This window comes from Artibeus jamaicensis, unplaced genomic scaffold (assembly GCF_021234435.1).
Source record: "Artibeus jamaicensis isolate MK-2021 breed Jamaican fruit bat unplaced genomic scaffold, CSHL_Jam_final contig_490, whole genome shotgun sequence".
Classification (NCBI taxonomy): domain Eukaryota; kingdom Metazoa; phylum Chordata; class Mammalia; order Chiroptera; family Phyllostomidae; genus Artibeus; species Artibeus jamaicensis.
In genome coordinates this window covers 21,592,207-21,613,604 of record NW_026521861.1, presented here as the reverse complement: position 1 = coordinate 21,613,604, position 21,398 = coordinate 21,592,207, and the positions used below count along the sequence as shown (strand labels likewise).

The window sequence follows — 21,398 nt, the reverse complement described above, 5'->3', positions numbered from 1 at the left end:
CACACACTGCCAATTCATAAAAAAGGGACTGCTGCCCCAGGCCCTGGGGGAAGAGGCTGCCCCGCGACCCGACACTCCTGCACCCTGTAACCTGTTTGGGTTTTGTTTGTTTTAATCAAAAGAGCCTGATTTCTCTCGACAGGGAAGTGCCAGCACAGCTCTCGGTGGTCCCCTGGGTCTCCAGTCCCAGCCGCGCAGATGTCCTTTGGGCGGGCTGTGCGCCTGGGCTCCGAGTCCGTGCTGCGGGAGCCGGGCCGCCCGGCCCACGCGCTGCCGGCGCCCCGCCGCCCTCCCGATTCCTCGAAACTAGGTCGGGAAGCCGCGCGCGGCGCGCTTACCCGGGCCCAGCGGCACCAAGGGTAGGACCGGGGCGCCCGCGGCGTCCGCTCGGCTTTTAGAGCTGCTGGCGCCGGGGAGGTCTGGGCACCGCGCAGGGCGCGCAGCCTGACACCCGGCTCCAGGTCGCCTGACAGGCCGGGCCCGCTTCCTGTCCTGCCGGAGAGCCCGGAGCCTTCTTTGTCACTCGCGGCGCCTAAAGACAGGCGCGGGGGACCGGGTTTCCCGTGGCCACCGGGAAGGAGAGCGTCCGGCAAAGCCCGCCTCCGACGTGGGTCCCTAGCCCAGCATTCGGCGGCCTCAGCCGAGGCAGCCGACACGGGCGTCCGGGGAGGCCCAGATCGGGGCAGACCTGCCTCCCCAGCAGCCTCAGGTCTGCTCCGAGGCTGGGCTGAGCGGAGCGCCCCGCCTGGGCCAGGGAGCCCTGCTCCCCTGCTGCCGCCCCCGCCCGTCGCTCGCCCCGCCGGCTCCCTCCCTGCGGCCGGCCTTCCTCGACCCACTTGCCCCCTTGGGCGGCCTCGGGGCGGGCTGCGGCCCCTTGCATTTATCGCGTGCGTTTGTGCCAGTCGGGACGCCTCGGCATGTCACCCCCTCCTTTCTGCCGTGTTCTGACTGTCTCTGTGATTTGGGGAGAAGGTATTAGGGGGACCACGCTGCAATCGTGCACTGGTTGTTTCATTTCAAGATTTATTTGGGCGAGTAGTAACTTCCTTGGCTGCGGGTGGGCGCGAAGAGCCGCAGAGCGTGGCTGGGGGCGGCGGCGGCGCTTGGTGGCGCTTGGTGGCGCTCGGCGGCGCTCGGCGGCGGCGGGGCTCGCTGGGCTCGCCGGGCTCGGGCCGGCTCGCGCGCCGTCAGGCAGTCAGTCGGCTAGCGCGGCGGAGGAGGCGAGGGGCGCGGCGAGGGGCGGCCGCTCCCATATATGGCGCAGGCGCCGCCCCCCGACGTCACCCTCTGACAGCGCCGCTCCCGGGGGCTTCGAGTTTTGGCTCCCGGGAAAGGGTCCATTCCTCGGGGAGAGAGGGCTGAGTTTTGTGCGCCTCCGTCCGCTGCGCGCGCCGCTCCAGGCCCCGCCGCGCCCCGCCTGCGCCCGGGACTGCGCCGCGGCTCTCACTGCCCCGTTTATTTGTCTTTGGAGCAGGCGGGCCGCGCCAGAAGCGGACGATCCCGCAGTGTCCTGCAGCCGCGGACGCCGCCCGGCTAGGATGACACCACGTTGAGCGCGCCTGCAAACAACAACAACAACAGCAGCGCCTGGCCGCGCGTCCTGCTTCTGCTGCTTCTCCGGAGCGCCGCCACCGCCGGTGCAGCCGCCGGTGCAGCCGCCCCCGCGCCCCCGGCCGTCCGGAGCGCACGGCCGCCGGTGTATGTCGCGCCTGCCCGGGACGGGCTGAAGCCGGCGGCGGGCCGGACCGCAGGCGCCGAGCCCCGAGCGCCGCTGCTCGCGGAAGCGCTTTCGGCCGGGAGCGGCGGCCGCCGCCAGCAGTTTTCATGTTTGGGATCCAGGAGAACATTCCGCGCGGGGGGACGACCATGAAGGAGGAGCCGCTGGGCAGCGGCATGAACCCGGTGCGTTCGTGGATGCACACGGCGGGGGTGGTGGACGCCAACACCGCTGCCCAGAGGTACGTACCGGCCGGCCCCGCGCGCCCCGGCCCGCGCTCCGGCCCCGCCGGGTCCCCGAGGCCGGCCGGAGCCGCGCTCCTCACCGGGCCGCTGTCTCTTTCCTCCCGCAGCGGCGTGGGGCTGGCGCGGGCGCACTTCGAGAAGCAGCCGCCCTCCAACCTCCGGAAATCCAATTTCTTCCACTTCGTGCTGGCGCTCTACGACAGGCAGGGGCAGCCGGTGGAGATCGAGAGGACCGCGTTTGTGGACTTTGTGGAGAAAGAGAAAGTAAGTGCGGGCACGCGATCACACCCTCCATCTTTCTAGAAGTGGGAGGCAGGCGGCGCCCCAGCCCGGTGGCTCGGAGAGCCCCCCTCGGCGGAGGGGCGGCTCGGCCAGGAGCCCCCGCCGCCACGTGCGCGGCCGGACCGCCGAGGGCCGGGCGGCTGCTCTGCGCCCCCGTACTTGTGCGGGGCCAGGAGGGCGCTGGGCCGCCAGCAGGAAAGTGACATCACCGCGCTGCTCCGAGAGAGGAATCCTGCCCTGCGTGAGGCCACGGGGCCTCGGTCTTGCAGGGGGACCGAGCGCCGTGGCCGCGCGGACGCCGACCGCACTAAATGCGATTATTTATCGTTACTTTCAGGAGCCCAACAACGAGAAAACCAACAACGGCATTCACTACAAACTCCAGCTGTTGTACAGCAACGGTAAGTGGCCGCTGCCCGCCTCCCCGCCCCTGCCCAGCTCGCTCTCCTTTCCCGAGAAGCTTAAAGGACATAAAGATTTTGAGATTAAAATGACACGGATGTAAACACGAAATCTTCTCGTGGCATAGAAGGGAAACAAAACAGAAACGATCGATAAGTCGATGGCACTTCCCATGATTAACCGGCGGGGCTTGAAGTAGAAAGTAAAAAGCAGATCGATAGAGGCTCCAGCTGAACATCACTTTTAAGTGACTTTTTTCAATTTTGCAAATTAATGTTAATTATTGAGATGGGGGTAGCTCTGTGAGCCAGGCATAACTTACTTCCTGGCCTCGAGATTTTAAAAAATCCTCGAGAGACGTTTGAAAGAGTTCAGACTCTGCTTCATGTCTTGCTTTCTGTTTCCTAAAAATAAATGACCCCACAGGCCCACCGGCGGGGCTGCCAGGCCTGCTCCCAGCTGCACACACTGTCTTGCACCTTGCAGGGCAAACCCTGAGAGTCTTAAGGTCCTTAATCAAGAAAAGAAAAAACACACAGTGAGCAGTGACGGGGTTCTCTCGCTCGCTCGCCGGTTGAAGGCACGCCTGGGTTTTGCTGCATCACGCGGCTGCACCCCGAGCGCCGGACTTCCTGTGCCCGGTGCCCTTGCCCGAACCCTGATGAGAACCTGTCTCTGTTTTTTTCTCCCCCCCAGGAGTCAGAACAGAGCAGGACCTGTATGTCCGCCTCATAGATTCAATGACCAAACAGGTGAGCAAGTTGAAACCTCGGCTCCGATTTTTCAGTGCTCAGCTGGGGTTGTCCGGGGCCCCAGACTAGCAGACTGACAAATGGATCTGCTGCTTTTGTTTTGCACTTAGTTTCCTTGACGTGTTAATGAGAATTCCACATTTACTGGGATAAATGGAGTGATGGGCAAAATAGTTTGTTGTCATAGAACAGGACAGACAATGCTTTATTAAATGGCTTGTGGTTGGATTCAAGGTCTCTCTTAATTAATTGTGGTAATTAATATTTGACAGAAAAATTCCAAGATGCCCCCTTCTGTATGTTTTTTTGAATGTTTTTTTCTTTCTCCTTGGAATCATTTCATTGATTTTCTTCTTTTCTGTAACAATGGCAACTAACCCTTCCCAAAGCCCACTGAGCGGGGCTTGATTAGTTCATTTTTCTCCTATCCCGTGCGACGGTCTGGTAACACGAGACGTTTATTTGGATTTAAAAGTTAAATGTGTTGGGGTGAAAAGTCACCTTGTTCTCCTCTAGTCCATCTTCACCTCTCGGCCCCCCATCTCCATAATTCAAACTCTGATCTCCAGGGGTCACCCCAACCCGCCCGCGCTCAGGGAGCAGCTCCGGTTGCCTCTCCCACCCTCTGTCATCCCTTGTAAATAACATAATTACAGGCAGTTCCTTATTAAATTATTTAACCTGTCTTGGTCAACTTTCCCGAGGATAACTGCTGGGCTCTGGGCGATGCCACTGAGGGCGGGAAAGCTCTCTGGCATCGTGCAGCCTCCGGCTGGTTTTGTGCTGGGTGGTATGTTGCCGTTTGGTTGCTTTACAGACTTTTCCCCTCCTTTTCTTAAAAATAGAGGGTTGGGGGAAGGGAAAGTCCAATGTGCAAATTAAATCCACTCGGCACAGATTGATTTAAAATATACTTCCAAGCTGGGCTGCAGGCTTGGAGAGGAAAGTGGCGCCCGCCTCTCCGAGGCGAACTTTGAGAGTAGCAGCCCGAAAAAGCCAACCCCTCCGCGCTTCCTGCACCCCAGCCCGCAGGCCTCCCACCCTGCAGGCAGGCAGGCAGGCAGGCAGCTTCCCGATTCTCCTTCCCCTTCGGAAAGTTTGTCCTCGCCTAGGCAACGAGCGTGGTAGGTTTTTACGTCTCGGCGGGAACACGGGGTGGTTTTCTCGTAGAGTAAAACAGACCTGGCAGGTAAAGTGCGCTTTTTTTCTGACAAAGACGGGCTGTGTGCCCTTCGGTAATTATTTGCCTCGGATTCAGAGAAGCCTGTGGGAGCCAGGTCGCTCTGTGACAGGGGCTCTTATTTCTTTGTATGTAAGGGCTGATGTTTTCGGGGAATCGCTGTCATGTAATTAGCGGTTCATGCAGGCAGCTCTAAGTCTCCTTGTTGCACAGGGAGGAGGGTTTGTTTCAAGTTCACTTTTATTGTTCATTTAGCCACGGACCTTTGCAGTATAAACAGGGCTGAAAATAAAGGCATTTAATCTCCTCTCACTGACGGGGATTGGGGGGGGGAAGGGAAAGAAATAGCCCAGTAACTGATCAAAGAGTCAATGGCGCTGAACCGACAGTTTATGGATTTCTGTTTGTGCTACAAAATAAAAAATAAATCAAATATAAATACGGGGCTCCATCGGAAGACAAGCGCGCTCTCAGAAGAGCTGGTGCCAGCCGCCGGCCCTGCAGCCCCAGGCGGCCTTTGGCCTGCGATGACTCCGAGCTTCGGAGCTTTGGAGCCCCTCGGAGGGAGGCTGTGGCAAAGGGGGCCCCGGGGACCCTGTCCTCTTCCCAGAGGGCAGCCTGGCCTCCTCGAGAAAGGACTCTGTCCACCTGGAAGTGGCGGAGAGCGTCAGAAGTGCCTGAGGAGGTTGGAAGTAATTTCCAGATAATTTTTTGAAGGGGGGCGGGAACTGGAGAGGGCTCCCCTCCCCCTTCGGTAGAATTTTCTGCCCGGAACGTGTGGCTCCCGCCCCCGCCCCCTGCTTCTCCTCCGGTGGCCTTTCCCCTTCTTTTTCTTTTCTCTCTTCTTTTTCTTCCTTTTTTTTTTGAGTGGGCGCCGGCTCGGTCCGGCGCGGAGAGGGGTGCGGTGGGGGCGAGCGCACCTAGGGCTGCGCACCATCTGGCGGAGCCTCTGCTCGAAACCCACCCGAGCGTGTGCGCAGACACTGCCTTTTTACCCGAGAAAAATCACTGTTAGCAGTTTCAAAATAAACACCAGATTGGCTATTAGCACTTTCTTTCCCAATATTACCCAGCGAGGAGCACGTGGCCGCGTGGGGCGAGCGCCCCGGGCCGCCTGAGGAGCGTCCGCCAGGCCTGGGCGGGCCGAGGCCACGTGCGACTGCTGCTGACCGGCTCCAGGGCCGCCTGCCGCCTGCAGAGCCCGGCGTGGCCCGGCTGGTAGGCCGCCTGCGGACTCTAGGCGGCGGCTGGGCCCGGCGGGCGGCCCACCGCTGGTACCTGGGCTGGAACGCGCCCGGGGAGCGCGCAGGGCGGGCGCGGCCCTGAACTCCAGGCAAACCGCTGGCCCAGCCCGGCCATGGCCGCTTCTTTAGTCCCAGCGTGTTCTCAGCGGCCTCTTCCAACACGCACTGTGGAGCCCGGATCAGACAATGGCCCGAGGATGCGGCTCGGCAGCCCCGTGTGCCCGGGTCAGTGCCAATGCGCCCTGGCTCCGTGTGTCCTGGTCTTGCCCCAGCCCACGCGGTCCGCGTCCTCCCAGCCGAAGGGCTTGCGCAGGCCCGGAGGGCGCCCGGGAGAAGAGGCGGCCTTGGCCCAGCCCGGCTCCGGGTGACCCGGCGGGAGCGTGGCGTGGCTGGGCCGCGCCGCCTCCCCTGCCCGCCTTGCACCTGCCGCCTGGCGAGGCCTGGTCGACGGACGCCAAAGCCGGGGCGCCGCTTAACCTCCGCCTCTGCTTGTCCCCGCTCAGGCCATCGTCTACGAGGGCCAGGACAAGAACCCGGAGATGTGCCGCGTGCTGCTGACCCACGAGATCATGTGCAGGTGAGCGGAGGGCGGGCGGGCGGCGGGCGGGCGGCGGGGGCCTCGGCGCCAGCTGCGGCTACAAAGGACGCCGCGCCCTGGCGCCGCCAGCCCGCTCGGCTTCGGGATGGGCTTCGATTGAAATGTAATCGGTCGGCCGAAAGCCGCAGCCCAAGAGCCCGGCTCACTCCCCCCGTGACCAGGGTCCCCGCCACCGGCTGCTCTCGGAGCCGATAAATACGTGGGCGGTGTCGCTGCGGTGTCCTGGGGGCCGAGGAGCCAGGGATCGCTTGCGTCCCTTGGTTACCCTCCTCTGCAGCGCCGTGTCCGAGCCGCGCAGCGCAGCCGGCGGCTGCCGGGAGGAGGAAACGCCCCCGTTCTCCCGGCGGCGCCGCGGGCGCGAGGACTGGACCGGGAGTGCGCGGCCGGCTCACCTCCTCCCCAGGGCAGCCCGGCGCCTTTCCCCGAAATCTCTGTCGGAAGAGCCCTTTCCCACCTGTTTTTTCCTAACTGCCACCAGAGTTTCACCCCGACATGGCAAATAAAAATGCGTCATTGACTTTGCATGTGCGGCCTGTGAAACGTCGTCGGGAGGAGGAACAAGGACCTGCTTTGCAGGCGCGGGCGACGGTGGCGGGCGCGGGCTCGGCCGGGCAGGCTCTGCCTGGCTGCGGAGCCGGCTGCCTGAGCGCCGTTTCTGAGCAGACATATTGTTACAGCGCTAATATACAAAAGCTGACTTTTTCTCATATCAGGTAATAAATATAAATTACAACCAATAAAGTGGAATTTCTTTATTATCCACTTCTGCATGTTCTGCAATTAACACAGAAAGCGCACAGATGTGATTTAGGCTGTGAGTGGAAGACTGTAGACTTTCTTTAATCACTTTAGCTGTCAGCTTTAAAAGGCTTTATATACTTTGCCTACCATATGGTGTTAATTTAGCTAATTTAGACATGTAACCATTATACAAGTATGCTTTTTTAAAATGCAAGAAGCATAACATTTTTGTTTCATTTCTGCTTTAATTAAAGTTTCAATAACAGAGTTAAGGTGGGCTTAGAGGAGGGACAATAGAAGTTTCTGATAGATGGATGCGTGCTTTTGTGGTTATAATTAATAAATGCCCAAAAGAAATATTGGCTGAAGGTGGCATCGTGCGTCTTTCCCCAGAAATAACAGCTTGACAATTAGAGGTAAACAAAAGCTGAAGCTGTGAAAAGCTATTCCCCAGTCTCCCACCTCCCTCCTCAGTTCACTGCAAAGACAAACACCTACAACATGTCCTCAGTATTGGAGCGTCACCATGCAGACGGCGGGGCTGTCACCCGCCTCCTAGGACTGGATTTGTTCAGCCCCACTCCTTCCGCTCCTTCCGGTGGGGTAGAAAGTTACACCCTAAGTTTAGCCACAGCGCACGTGAGCTCTCAGGGTTTAAATGTGCTGAGCGGGCCTGGGTAGGGTAACTTGTTTTGTTGACACCAGCCTCTCTCCTGTCAGACTTAAAAAAAAAAATTACAAGTCAGGCATAAAAGCATGAAATGTGTATTAAAACCCCTGTTCACCATTGCTCCGCAGCCGGTGCTGTGACAAGAAGAGCTGTGGCAATAGAAACGAGACACCCTCAGACCCTGTAATCATTGACAGGTAAGGATGACTTCTTTCCTCTTTTCGAAACCAAACCGCAGCACCAGCCACAGCCTTTGCCTTGACTCTGGTTCCCCGTGGCTGCCTGGCCCTGCGCGCCTCCCGGCGTTTGTTGCCCGCCCGCGTTACCACGCACAGGTGGGTTGACTTGGAAACCTGGAGGCTGGCTCTGTGGGGATTCGGTAATTGCTTTCCAGTTGTCAGGGGAAGCGGTTTCATCTGCCACCGCTCTCGCTGTGAGGAGCACTTTATGCCTAGAGAGTTCCTGGCTTTAAACCCAGAGATATGTCATAGACTGCTTTTTGCTAATTTGTTAACAAGTATTTCATTTTTATGTTATTTTTATCTGGGATGAGAGCTGACGTGGAGACTTGGGTGGTGTTGCAGTTGTCATTGTTGCCCAGCGTTAGAATGAATTTAATCTGCTCTCAATTAGTTACAAAATGTCTCCTAATTTTTTTCCAATTGTGGCTGTCGTTTTATGTCAAGTAGCAAATATGTAACTAACAAACCGAAGTTGCTATAATTGAAACTAATTACACATGCTGGTTACATTTTCCAACATTAATTTCCATAACGAGATGAGCTGTATGCATTCTTTACATTTGCTGCCTTTCACCTTGCCATTTATCAGGTTCCTTGGGCCACATCGCAGCCTTCAAAGGCTGCTGCTCGGTCCTAGCAGTGTTTCTGTGGGTTTGGTGTTGCTGCAGTTGAAACAACAAAAACACCACTCTCGCCCCCCTTGCCGGGTTTCTGTGGCCTGGACGGGGGAGGGTCTCCTTCTCCCCAACCGAGGGTGGCAGCAGCAGAAGGCCCGGGGTGCGATGGGGGCACCCGCCTCGGGTAAATGCCGGCCGTGCACATGGGACACTGGTTTTGTGAAGCAGGGGTTTAGCCTGTTTTGAAGAGGGGTTGGATTTCAGCTGCTTTCATTGCAAAGTTATCTTTTGATCGTGAACTTTGCTGTCCAGCGTCTGAAAAATTAAACCCGGAAAACTCCCCGAGTTAAGCCTAGAGAAATCCGTGCCACCAGTGGGGAGAAATGCTAATGTTGAACTAGCTGGAATAGCTGTTTGCTTAGTGGGGAACGTTTGGTATCTGACTGCAGGGACGGCTCTCTTATTAGTAATCAAATAGGGCTGCCCAGTTGTGGCTATCACTCAGCCAGTGAGAACAGGCTCAACACTGTACTGAACTCCAACTAAAAAAAAAATCAATACCCTTATATTTGTCTTTAGTGTGGTGGCTACGGATATCTTCCAGCGTTGGTTGGTTGTCTGGTCCCTGCATTTATTTTGTTTTTGTGATTGGCTAGAAGTGTTTGAACAGCCTGGGAACCTTGTCTGGCTGTAAGATGCTCCAGGAGGCCGCATGGGCTTCCTTGCGGTGCAGGGCGGGGAAGTATTTCGTCTCGTGAGTTGTCTTCAATTTGTGACGCGGGTGCCTTTGAAAAGGTGACTTGTTTTTAAACCGGGAGGTGTTCAGCGCGGCACGGTAATGGAGTGGCCGTGTTGATTCCACCAGCGGGTCGCAGGATGGGTTTTCCCCTCAGCATCACGTCGGCTTTGGGTGACAGTCCGTCACTTATTGACTATTAATACCGAGTAATCTTTAGCACTCAGTTCTTGCTACACTGGCGGCAGCATCGTCTCTACCTCTGCAGAAACAGACTCGTTAATTCTGGTCTGAGTGCACGCTCTCTTATCTTTGGTTAATTAAAATATGTGCCCGGATTGCTGAAACCTCTCTAACCTGAGAGAAGTGAGTGAGCATCTGGTGTTCTAGATGCACGAGAGGAGGGAAAACCATGAAAACATTTGGTTAGTGGGCTTACCGAGTTTATTTGAATAAGGAGGGCTTTGGTCCGGTGTGTGCCCGGCACAGAGGCTTGGGGGGTCTTAATTATTGATGAGAAATCTGCTCTGCCTCTAAATTCAAAGATACGACAATTTTATAGGAATTCTAATCGCCTCCCATGCCAGGGGTGTTGAGGTGAGGCTGGTGTTATACGGTGACCAATCAGGTGTGCACTCGGCCATCGTGGAGAGAGCTGTCACTTGGAATGACGAAGTACTGTTCGCATTTGGTTGCTCCGTGAAAACCCGTGCGTTCTGCCTGCAGCGGTGGCACCATCTTCAGGACAAGGCTCGTTTCGGGGGGGGGGTGCGGGGGGATGCATGAAGCATCTAGTGTTCACTCTGGCAAGTTGTGTGAATTGGAGACAGGAGGGTTTCCGGTGGAGGGGCCATCTTTCCAGAGAGATGCGGCCTTTTGCCCCGTCTCCCTTCCGGGATGAGAATCGTGTCTGCGGGGCGAGCGTTGCCCCCTGACGTCGGTGGCTCCCGTGGAGTGTGGCACCCGCGCTGCCCCCGGAGCGCCGCGCAGTGCAGTGCCGCGCCGCACCGCGCCGGACGGGCGGCCAGCCTACAGGTCCTCATCAGCGCTGTCATTACTTGGTTAGTTGGCTTAAAAAAGAATTATCTACAACGTGCTTCGCTGGCTCCTGGTGGCCTTTGGATGCGTTTAGCAGTTTCTGACCAGATAAGGCATATTTGTCCTGAGGATATAAACCAATGACTCCAACCTGAATTGAGATCAATGGGCCCACACTGGTCCCAGCCCACACGGAGGCCCTTCCGGCAGGCCGAGCCCACTTCTCGGCTGTGAGGACAGAGAGGGCAGCTCCCCGCTCAGGCAGGCAAATCCCATTCTGTGGACTCTGACGCCTTAAATCAATTAATTACACAATTTAGTCCGGTTATCTTTCCCGAGCATTAAGTACTCCTGAACAGCGTGGAAGACCCTCAGAGTTAAGAAGAGGGAAAAGTGAGGGGTTCTGCATTAGAAAACCCTTTTCCTGGGAAGGTTTCACTTACCTTAGCTGTTCCCTTCCTCGTAAAACAATGCTAGAGAAACCATCTTTTATAGCTCCGCAAATATAATTATACTGCAGTGCCTTTAAAAGAACGTGACGACTTCTGGGGGGGAAGGAGGAACCAGCACTGGGAGCCTGGTCAGGACAGAGCCACTGTGGTGGACGGACGGCCTGTGTGCGGGCGGACGTCGGTGGCCTGCAGGGAGCCCGGAACAAGGGGGCACCTGGGTGTCCGCACCATGCACACCCCCCACGTACACGCTTGTGTGTGTACACACACACACACATACACACACACACACACGTCATGTTTTATGGTATTGCTGAAAAGGACGGGGTATCATTTTCCTCGTGGAATAATGTTTTCTGGGCAAACACAGAAGCAGATGGTCTTCATTAGGACCCATTGTCCACACGGCCCGACTACGAACAGATAAATCTCCCCCGTTTCACCCGTGCATTCCAAGGGCTGTGAATGATTACAGGATGTCGGTGTAGCCGCTAAACCAAAACCACACTTCGGCCGTTGTCTCCCGTGCCATCCCACCCTGGGGTGTCACCCGAGGCCCTGCGGACACGCCACATGCTCTTACCTCCACTGCCGCCGGGCCGCGTGGACCAGGGCCCAGGGTCCAACTGTCGCAACCGGGCGGGCAAGCCGTGGGTGCCGGGACGTCCGGGCGGGCGGGTCCCACGCGGCCCCACGCAGCGCCCGGAGGGAGAGCGCGCGGCAGGGCGGTTCCAGATGGCAGGGTCTCCGGCGGCCCGAGCTCGGGCAACCCCGTGGCGGCAGGCCCCCTCCCCGGCGAGTCTGGCATCAGGCTGTGGAGTTCGGGAGACTTGTCATTCCAAGTCTGTCCTACTTTCCTGTCTGGAAGCCAGACATCTGTTTATCCCATTTTCTTTCATACGGAGTTCGGAACGGCTGGAGTTGGGGAGGGGAGCGAAGTTTGTCATATTTAACAGCTGCTACAAAGTATCAGCCCTGTGGGCGCTGAGCATACTTTCCAGCCGACCTCAGATTTCTGCACAGAACTGAGGCTGGATTGCAGAGCCGTACTATTTACTTAACCTCCCATTGTCTGCGATCTCATGTGCTTCCTCGCGCCCAAACCCGGGCCACCCCGGCCCCGCACCCACGCGGCCCCAGAGCCTGTCTCCTGCCTTCACGAGTTTGGGGTTTACACCTTTAAGTGATTGCAGCCCGGTAGCTGAAGACCGATTGGAGATTTTCTTTCTTTCTCTCCCCCCCTCCTTTTTTTTTTTTTTTTTTTAGTCAACAGTGTTTCCTTTCACTTCCTGTCACAAAGGTCAAAGAGAGCGACCTTTGCTGGCGGTCCTCCCCGCTGAATTATTCATAGCATTGACTTTTTGTCAGAGCACACAGTTGTGCTCTGGGACGTTTTATTCATTTACCTCATTTAAAGCGCCTTTCTGCACCTGTTCAAGTATTAATATCCTGTAATTTGGGCCTAATGCCGATTTTGCTGAGCACTCATTATATTTTTTATTAGCTATATTTCCAAACGATTATGTATGATTATTGCCGAGCCTTACAAACAGCACCGGGTTATTCCCCAGCCCTTACATCTTCTTGTCAGGTTGTTTTCAGAAGCAGGAGGATAAACATTTGACCAGTCCCCGTGTTTTCATTCCACTCCATCTCCGAGCACAGAACTTAAAGCTTCCTCCCTCATGGCTTTGCACGGGCGTGATTAAATCCAACTGCGAGGGAGCTGTACAAATGCCAGCATTTATAAGGTCAACGCTTTTGTTAAAAATGCTATGTAAATGAGGATCTGCAAAAAGGGACATTAAATAAAATTAAATTCATTGTCTTCTTTAATGTCATTTACATTTTGGCTAAGCCCCGGGTCTGTCAAGGAGGATTTTAAAAATATTTTTAATTACACACCATTTAGCGATGCAAGGCTTTCTGATCGGCAGCGTTGGGAGAACCTGCAACCCGGAGACTGTTTATTAACTTCTTCCGCCGCGGCTTGTCCTTGCGTCTGCACAGTGCAGCGAAAACAGCACCGTTCGGTGTTCGCTTTCCCTTCTCGGTTTCCTTGAAGATGTGAATAGAATTACCAGCCGGTGGGCCCCGGCGTCCCGGAGTCCCCACCTGGTGCTGGCTCTGTGTGTGAGGCTGGTGTTTTTGGTTCGGGCTTTGTTTTAATACGTGGGGACTTCAGTGAAGGGAAAATATTGGCTCGAGCGCCGGCCATCTGAATGCACACTTTGGGTGAATGGACGTGGCTACAAAGATTCTGATTTTGCCTGGCACCGGCCCCGCTGGCGCCGCGCTCAGGTGTGAATGGCTGTTTTATTCCCTGGCACGCCAGCGCAGAGAGGCAAAAAGTTCACCGCGCTCATTCATCCTCTGGCCATTTTTTTTCCATAAACTTCTGAAAATAAACAGAAAAGGAAGAGCTACATTATTGAGTCACAATGCCCGGCTTTCACTGACGTGGGGAGACACCAGAAGCGGCTCCCGCGCCTCTCCTCCCCGCAGCCCCGGGGACGGAGTCCGCAGCCCCCTCGCTAAGGCTGCGTGCTGACTGCCCCCGGTGCCGCAGGGACTGGGACCAGGGCCAGGGCCAGGCCTGGAGCCCGCACCTCTGCCCCAGGCCTGCAGAGATTTACGGTGGCCTGGCCTGGGGAAGGGCTTCTCAGCCAGGCCCACGCGAAGCTGGGTTTTAAACAAGCCACACACCCGTAATAACTTCCGCAGCACGGCGCAGCCCCCTGGCTCCCGTCTGCCCATGCAGGGGAAGCCTCCTCCGAGCTGCTGTGCAGGCAGCGGGGGTGGATGGGCAGGGGCGGGGGAGGGCTGGAAGCCCGGCTGTCAGAAGCTATAGTCCAGGAGGGATGTTGACGCAAGCCATCCGCGCCTCTGTGGCGGCCTTATCAGGTGGAGAGCAACGCTATTGCCAGTGCCTGTAATTGTGTTAGGATGGCTGGGATGAATTGGATTACCTTATGGAAAGCCGCCCAAACTCGGGGTTCTGGTACGCATGCTTACAGGAAGCAGATAATTACTCTCTGTGCACCAGGAGATAATTGGCTGGCCGGGCCTCCTCTGCCTCCCAGGAAGGGGCCACGCTGGCCCGGGCAGAGCGTTCGGGACCCAAGCCCGAGGACTGTGGTCCTCCAGGTCTCGAGGTGGCCCGCCCCTGATGCTGTAATTTTTGGTTACTTTTCAAAGATGGTGAATAATTTATCAGAATTCAAACTAACAGTGGCAACAGGAGGCCCGTTGGAGGAGATAAAAATTCCAGGCTCTAATGATGGAAATTGTCGTTGCAGACAGGAAGTGATTGACAAGTCGGGGTACAGGAAGTGAAAACTCCCGGAGCTTAACCTGTACTTGGCAAAGCTTCCAGAGCTTACACTCGGGGAAAACGAAAACCATTCACTCCGCCGGCTCGCAGAACACCGGCCCCTCTGTTTGTTTATCTTCCTAGCAAATCTCCCCAAAATGTTTGTGGTCGAAACTCTGTAGAATGAGACATTATGCTGGTATTATTAATGCTTTAAAATAAAAATATGGCTATAATTTAGAAAAATAAGCAGAGGAATTTTGTGTGTCAAGGGTTTTTTGGTGGTATTTTATAAGCTCCTCAGGCTTTGGGGTAACTAGGGTTCATTAAATTGTGGAGAAAACAGTTTTCAAAACTATTTATTCAGAAAACAGCCAGGCACATCTGCCAGCATAATAAAGGCGAACAATTGGCGAACAATTTGACGAAGAGCATGGTGGGGAGGCTGGTAACAGGCAAGCTCCCATTTCGGTTGTTTTCGAATCGCTCGGTTCCCTTTCCCTTTACAAACAAAACAAATGAACAATATCCCTGTGCAGTCCTCCGGCTGGAAGTCGCTCAGCTAGAAAATGCCCGCCTGCCTGCCGGCCGGCTGGCCAGCCGGCCAGGGACCAGCAGCATCTGCAAACAGCAGAGAGGGGCCGAGCCTTCCCAGTCCCTCCCGAGGAAATGAGTTTAACATGTGCGGAAAGCAGGGGCTCCCGCCTGCACTGCGGTGGGACCCAGAGCCCAGGCCGGCAGCGGAAGGAGTCGGCTCCAGCCTGTCTCTGCTGGGTGTGCAGGGAGTGCACATCTGGGGAGGAGCCTCCAGGGCCCCCCCCAGCCCCCCACCCCCTCCTTTCTGTGCCGATCTCCCCCCACCTTCCCAACCCCAGCAGAAAGCAGTTGGAGGCAGGGTGCCATGTCCTGTGGACAGAATTTGGGCCGTGTTGAAGGCCCTACAAACGTGTGCCCCCTCGACGACGAATTCCCACAGGGGGAAAGGCCGTCCTTGACCACGGGGGCCGCCACGCGGGAAAAACCTTCAGCAAGCCTCCGTGCAAAACCGCACCCACCCCCACTCCTGCTGCGCATGTCCGCCGAAAGGGAACGCTTTCACCAAAATGGCCAGTGTGGAGGCTACCGAGTCCCTGAGGAGCAGGTCTGGAGCCTGCACCTGGTCTGCGGCCACCTGAGGGTGACGTGTGCCGCTGCCGTGGAGGGCAGCGCACCTTCCTGAGGTGTGCTCGTGGGGGTGGGGCAGCCAGAGCTCCCAGGAGGCCCAGTGGGGGGGGGCCCTTTTATTTTAAATAGCACCCAGCAAAGCCAGCTGGGCACCGGGCGGGGCCAGGGATGCCCCTCTGCCGTCCCGTTGAGGAGGGCGTCCTCCCCGAGGAGCCGAGGTTTTCCAAAACCTTTGGGCTCAGGGGGTGTGGTCGGCAGGCTGGGAGATGCTGTTCTGAGAGGCGCTTGCCCGTGGCCTCTCGCAGCTGCCATGGCTCAGAACCACGTCCAGCTTTCGAAGAGTGACATCCCAGCCAGGCTGGGAGACGCAAATGGGGGCTGGGGAGCTGGCGGCCACACAGCAGCGACATTAAAGCCACACCGGGGTCAGGACACACCACCCCAACTTCGCATTTTGTTCCTCTGCATTTGATTCAGATGCCAAGGGGCCCTGATGATGCTTTTTACAACAGAAAGATGAATAGACTTCATTTTTGGAGCAGTTTTAGGTTTACAGAAACAGGGGCAGAAAGTCCCTATCTCACGCCCCGTTCCTTTCCGTTTTAGTAACAGCCTGCACCAACGATACAGTGTTACAGTGGGCGAACCCACGTCGATACATTGTGATGAACTGAGTCCCTGCTTGGCACTGGGTTCACTGTGGGTGTTGTGCATCCTTCAGGGTTTGACAAATGCGTGATGACATGTATCTGCCCTTTCGTATCATGCACAGAAGCTTCGCTGCCCTAACTGTCCTCTGCACGCTGCCCACTTAAAGGCCCACCGCCCCCGCCCCGCCGCCAGCGCTGATGTCTCTGCTATCTGTGTAGTTGTGGCTTTTCCAGAGCACCGTGAACTTGGAATGGCGTGGCATGCAGCCCTTTTGGATGGGCTCCTGTCACCCAGCATGCAAGACTCTTCCGTGCCTTTTGGGGGCCTTCATGGCCACTGACGATACTTTCTGAATTTCATTTCTTTTCCTTCTTAAAAGGTTTCTGAGCAGGGTTTCTCCTCCACTGAATGTCTTGGTGTTGTTATAATAAAGTCCTTCACCCCTGAGCTTTTCACAGTTTACAGAGTCCTCACCCTTGGACGGTGTCTGTGGGTTCCTCTGGCTTTTGGGGGTTGCCGTGCCCCACCCCGGTTTCCCCTCCTGAAGCAGCTCCTTTGCGCGTGGAAATGGAAACATTTGAACTGTTTACCAAGAATTCAGTTAAGCAGTGTGGTTCACATTTGCTTATTATCATCAGGGTTTTTCCCAAAGAATACTTTTTTTTTTTAGGATGTTTAAGTAGCACAGGCCTTGAAGGGAGTTTCGTTAAGTCACTGGGAGGGCGGTTGGGCCGTGCTGTGGTGTGAAGGCAGAATGAACCGTGCGTTCGGTATAGTGCTGGCTTTTTTTTTTGGTTTAATAAATTAAACTACAAATTTTCCTAATTGCCAAACAAAATGTTAGGCCAGCTTCAGCCATTGCGGACAGTAAAACACAACATAAAACCTGCTGAGAGTTATATGTGGTATTTAATATGAGCCAGAGTAACGCACGGGTTTTTATGGTTAAGTATGAATTCACACCCACAGCATTTGTTTCACATTAGGGAAGGTTTGTAAATCAGGCCAGTGCGCGGGGATGGGGTGGTCCCTGCAGCCTGTCCCTGTCTGTCGTTCACGACGCTGGGTGATCGGAGACGCCGCTGAAGGGGGTCCCGCTCGTTTCCGTCTTCTCAGCGAAGCGGTGTGTCCTCTGACACCAGGGAGATTGGGCCAGAGAAGGAGAGGGGCTTGGCGCGTCCCCACCGGCTGAGGTCAGCGGCCCGTCCCGGCCACAGCACAGGGGCCATCAGTTACCAAGACTCAGGCTGTCCGTGGGTCCTCGGCTGGCGAGCACCCCGGGGACCGGCGGGAAGGATCTGGGAGAGTGCTTTCAGGGAGAAAAAATGGCAATAACTATCATTTGTTAAATTTGACAGGCAGGTTCTCAACATAACAGCCCTTTCTCCAAAGATCACGATGTTGAACCAATAAATGAGTTATGCAAGTTAATACACGGCTGGCTTCCCCGTCCAGAAGTATGCCTGCTTGCCGTTCAAAAGTAGATCCTCCTTTGCGCCCCACCAGCAGGTGCCCGGGTCCCCCCACCCACTCCTGTGGGTCCCCCCAAAATCATCTGTGCTGGACTCACTGCTCCCACGAAATGCCGTGTGCCAGTGGCTGTCGAAGCAAAAACCCCACAGTGGAAGGGAACTCGCCCGGGTGCAGGGCGAGATGGACAAGCGGAGATGCTTCCCAGTTTTGAAAGGGCTTCCCTGCGCGGTTGTGAGCAAAGCAAGGTGCAGAAGTGCCTTTCCACTTTAAAGAAAAAGTGATCTGCCTGCTACGAGTGTTGTGGTCAGGAGCGTGTTTGCTGGGCTTGGGGTGTTTGTCATGACAAGTGACCGTGGCTGATGTTTCCTGAGACCCCATTATAATTATTCCCAGCAATTATAGCATCCAGAACCCCATTCCAGCCCCAAACACATTTGTTCCCATTTATTAGACGGCGAGCAGTAACTAATTTACATTGTTTCAGAGTTGTGCGTTATGGTAATTTATTGCGTGCGCTGGGGTCACCCAGAGTTGACCAGTCGGCAGGGCGGCCCCGCGCGGGGAGGGACGGCGGGCCTGCAAGCGTGAGGCCTGTGCAGCCGGGGGCCTGGGGTTTGAAAACTGCTCCGGCCGCCTTTTTAATCATGTTTTGATTTATTCTCTGTTACATTACTTGCTCTACTTGCTCCCTCTCTGTTTTTTAACAAATCAGAGCCTGGAAAGGAATTTTTTTTTTCCTTTTGCAAGGAAATGGAAGCGATATCTTCTAACGAGTGGAAACTTTTACTAATGCCCTGAATAAAATATTTGTCAGCGGCCTCCACTAAACGTAGAAGCACTCCGCAGAGGAAACAATGCCTTAACTGTTCCCTCCCCGTCGGAGCGGGTTTCGTTATCAAGTTGAGGAAAAAGGCTTGTTTGGGCGAAAATAATGATCATAAATAGAGCTGTACGGCAGGGCCGGGGGGGCCGGTGACAGTGTCTGCTATCAGGACCTGCAATTCCAAGGAAATATGAGTGTTCTGATCCAGGGAAGCAGTAATTATCTTTTTGTGAAGAATGTACAGCGGGGCCGGGTGATGAATTGATCGCAGATTGGAAGCGTGGTTTCACTGTCGTGTACAGAGATAAGAAGGAGCTCCGGGACCGCTCACCGCTTCTGCTAGTTCTCAGCCAGCCAGTTTATTAGCGCAAATCCCAAATGTTTAGTAAACTCATTAGGTTCCATCTCATGCTAATTTATCATCATAGATGGAACCCCAGCCGCGGAGGCCGGAGGACCTCGCCGAGTCCACAGGACTCGCGGAGTTTTCCGATCAATCACCTTGGCGCGACGCCTTACCCGGCCTCAGAGACCCAAGGGGTGAGGCCGGGCCATCGGTTAGGGTCCTCAGTTCTCTCCCCCGATGCTTGTCTGGAAGGTTAAGGAGTCCTGTGCAGTCTGACCCGGGGACTCCTTTGCCTTCCGGTCCCTTGGCCGCCCCAACCGTTTCTTGCCTCTTCCTCCACCTCCCAGCCCCCCTCCTGCCCCTCCCCCCCACTTTTTTCTTTTCCTTTTACAATCCAGTCACAGAGTCGAATTCAGAGAATTTCCTTGCAAAATCAGTTTACCAAGAAATGCATCATGGTACATAAATGTCAAGTACAGTTTATTCTAAACTCCACACACTGTTTTTCTTTTAAAAAATCAAGCTTTAAATGCCCAGTTCTCCTGACATTTTCGTACATATTCTATAGTGTTTTCGAAGAGGATAATAACCTTTGCCTGATCCTAGGCAACAGCTGCAAAGATAATGAAATTCTTATGATATTTCACCAGGTAAAATGTGAATTGCAGAAGAAAAGCTATTGAATTTTTATGGATCTTAATCGCATAAAATGAGATTCATGGGGCACGTGTGCCTGTACTCGGCGGACCGCGGGCCGCGGTGTGGATGGCGGGCCGCGGTGCGGGGGACCGGCCGTGCGCGCCCCACGGAGGAGAGCCGCCCCGGACGCTGTCTGCAGCCGGGCCCGGGCGTGATAATGAAATATGACAGAAATTTCCTTGTGCTGGATCAGTGGCAAGAGAGGTCCTGCTCGGCCCGTGTTAATTCACCTGACTTATGTTCCAGGACCTGATTTACCCCATGATTAAAAACTTCTGCAGGTTTGCTCACCAATTGAAATCAGATCTCATCTGCAGCCCAGTGGTATTGATCCCTATTCAGCATCAAGGCTCAGAATTGATTGGCATTGATTCACAATAAAAATGCTCTCCTCCTCGCCATGCCGAGGCCCTGGGTGGAGGCGCGCAGGGGCGTTGTCCTCACCGACCAATCTGCAAAGAGAAATGGCCCCGCCCGCGAACCCACAATATATTTCGACGTTACTGTGACTGGATGCCGGGCCCCCAGTGCAAATTGATTTTATTCTCGTTGTTTAAGACAAATATCTTTAATAAAATTCTCATTTTATTTAGGACTTTACAGGAGTAACTTGATGCCTAGAATAGTGATATTTTTCTTTTTCCCACGATGTAAAAAAATGGATTAAAACATAAAAGTGATGGTGACATAACACCGGAGATGACATGTTCATCAACTCAGAAGTCACGCACGGGGCGGGGAACTCGGGGAGCAGTTACGCCCCTGGAGCCACGTGTGGCATCTGGCCTCTCTGGGCCTCACCCAGTGCTTCCCAGCCCAGGCTGGTGGCCGGCCCGGGACCGCCCCGTGCCGACGGCCAGCTTCGCTCTCTGCCGTCTTGGGGAAGTACGGCCCCCAAGAGTGCAGCACAGAGAAACCGTTCGACAGGCCCAAACCCAAAAGCCTGAAAGGAAACTAGACCGTCCCGAGCTCCTTTTCTCTTGTCACGCAGAGGGACCTCTCCCAATCCTCCGAACCACCAGCGGAGAGCAAGGAGGGCACGTGGAGGGAGAGAAGTAAGAAAAGACTTGCACGCTAAAACTTATCTGCATGCTGGGGCACACGTCCTGTCCCCAAGCCCGGCTGGGAACTGGCACCCGTGCTTAGCGTCGGAGCGCGCTGGAGGCCAGGTCCAGCTGAAAGAAATTATCCAATCTCTAACATCCAGAAGTTTACAGTTATATAATGATGGAGAAAACCACAGGTCCCCAGGGATGTCAAATTTTAGAGATACTTTTAAAATGAAATTATCCAGCCAAGCCTCTAAGACAACCTCCTTGTACTTAAGACAAAAACGACAATCTGGAATTAATTTTTATTTTTCGTGATAGGGCAAATCCAATTTGCTTCTTTAACTGTTGATTAAGGAGCCGGCCCTACAAGGCCGTCCTCTCTAAGTATCGGCTGTTTATTTGTTGGTGCGGAGCAGCTTGAATCCCCTCCAACCGGGCGCAGGCGGCCGGGCAGTCTGGGGCCCCGACTGGCCTTGTTTGTGCGGAGGGGCGGCTGCCTTCTGAGCAGCGTTGTGGGGGGGCGACCGGGTTGTTGCAGGTGGGCCGGTTGAGGGTGGAGGGGCGAGGTTTGCATTCTCTGCAGCCTCTCTTGCAGAATGGGGTGGGGGGGTACGTCCATCAGAAAGCAACACATAAGCAAGCAAACACCTCGAATTAGACTGTGCCTTTCTCTGAGGCCCGCTGGACTAGTGCCGACACGTGGTCCTGTGTCTCTGGAGCACTCAGGGCACTGGCGTCCCCAGGACGGCCTACGCCTGGACATTCGGCACAGACGTGTCCCCCCACCCCTGTTTAAATTTGCATGGGAGGGGGCCTGTTTGGGCATCTCAAAATCAGTCACAAATATTTAATGTGCTTTGTCACTGATGTCATTTAAAAGGAAGATCATACCGATGACATAGTCGAATGCTGTTGCCAGATTCACAAACAGGCAGGTGATTTGGGGGAGAGACGATGTCAT

The 21,398-nt window shown here is 55.3% G+C and overlaps 1 protein-coding gene across 14 annotated transcripts in view; it reads left to right on the top strand.

Moving 5' to 3' along the window:
- The first annotated feature begins 1,689 nt into the window (after nt 1-1,689).
- EBF3 (EBF transcription factor 3) overlaps nt 1,690-21,398 on the top strand; it is a 108,751-nt gene continuing 89,042 nt past the window's right edge. For 13 of the 14 annotated variants that reach the window (XM_053668496.1, XM_037159178.2, XM_037159175.2 and 10 more), the window contains exons 1-6: nt 1,690-1,958; nt 2,070-2,226; nt 2,582-2,645; nt 3,343-3,398; nt 6,326-6,399; nt 7,960-8,028. In XM_053668496.1, the coding sequence (XP_053524471.1) occupies nt 1,825-1,958; nt 2,070-2,226; nt 2,582-2,645; nt 3,343-3,398; nt 6,326-6,399; nt 7,960-8,028 (554 nt within the window). In that variant the 5' untranslated portion in view covers nt 1,690-1,824. Of the gene's footprint in view, nt 1,959-2,069; nt 2,227-2,581; nt 2,646-3,342; nt 3,399-5,828; nt 6,048-6,325; nt 6,400-7,959; nt 8,029-21,398 lie in introns of those variants that run through there. The other variant, XM_037159179.2, reaches the window with a different exon arrangement.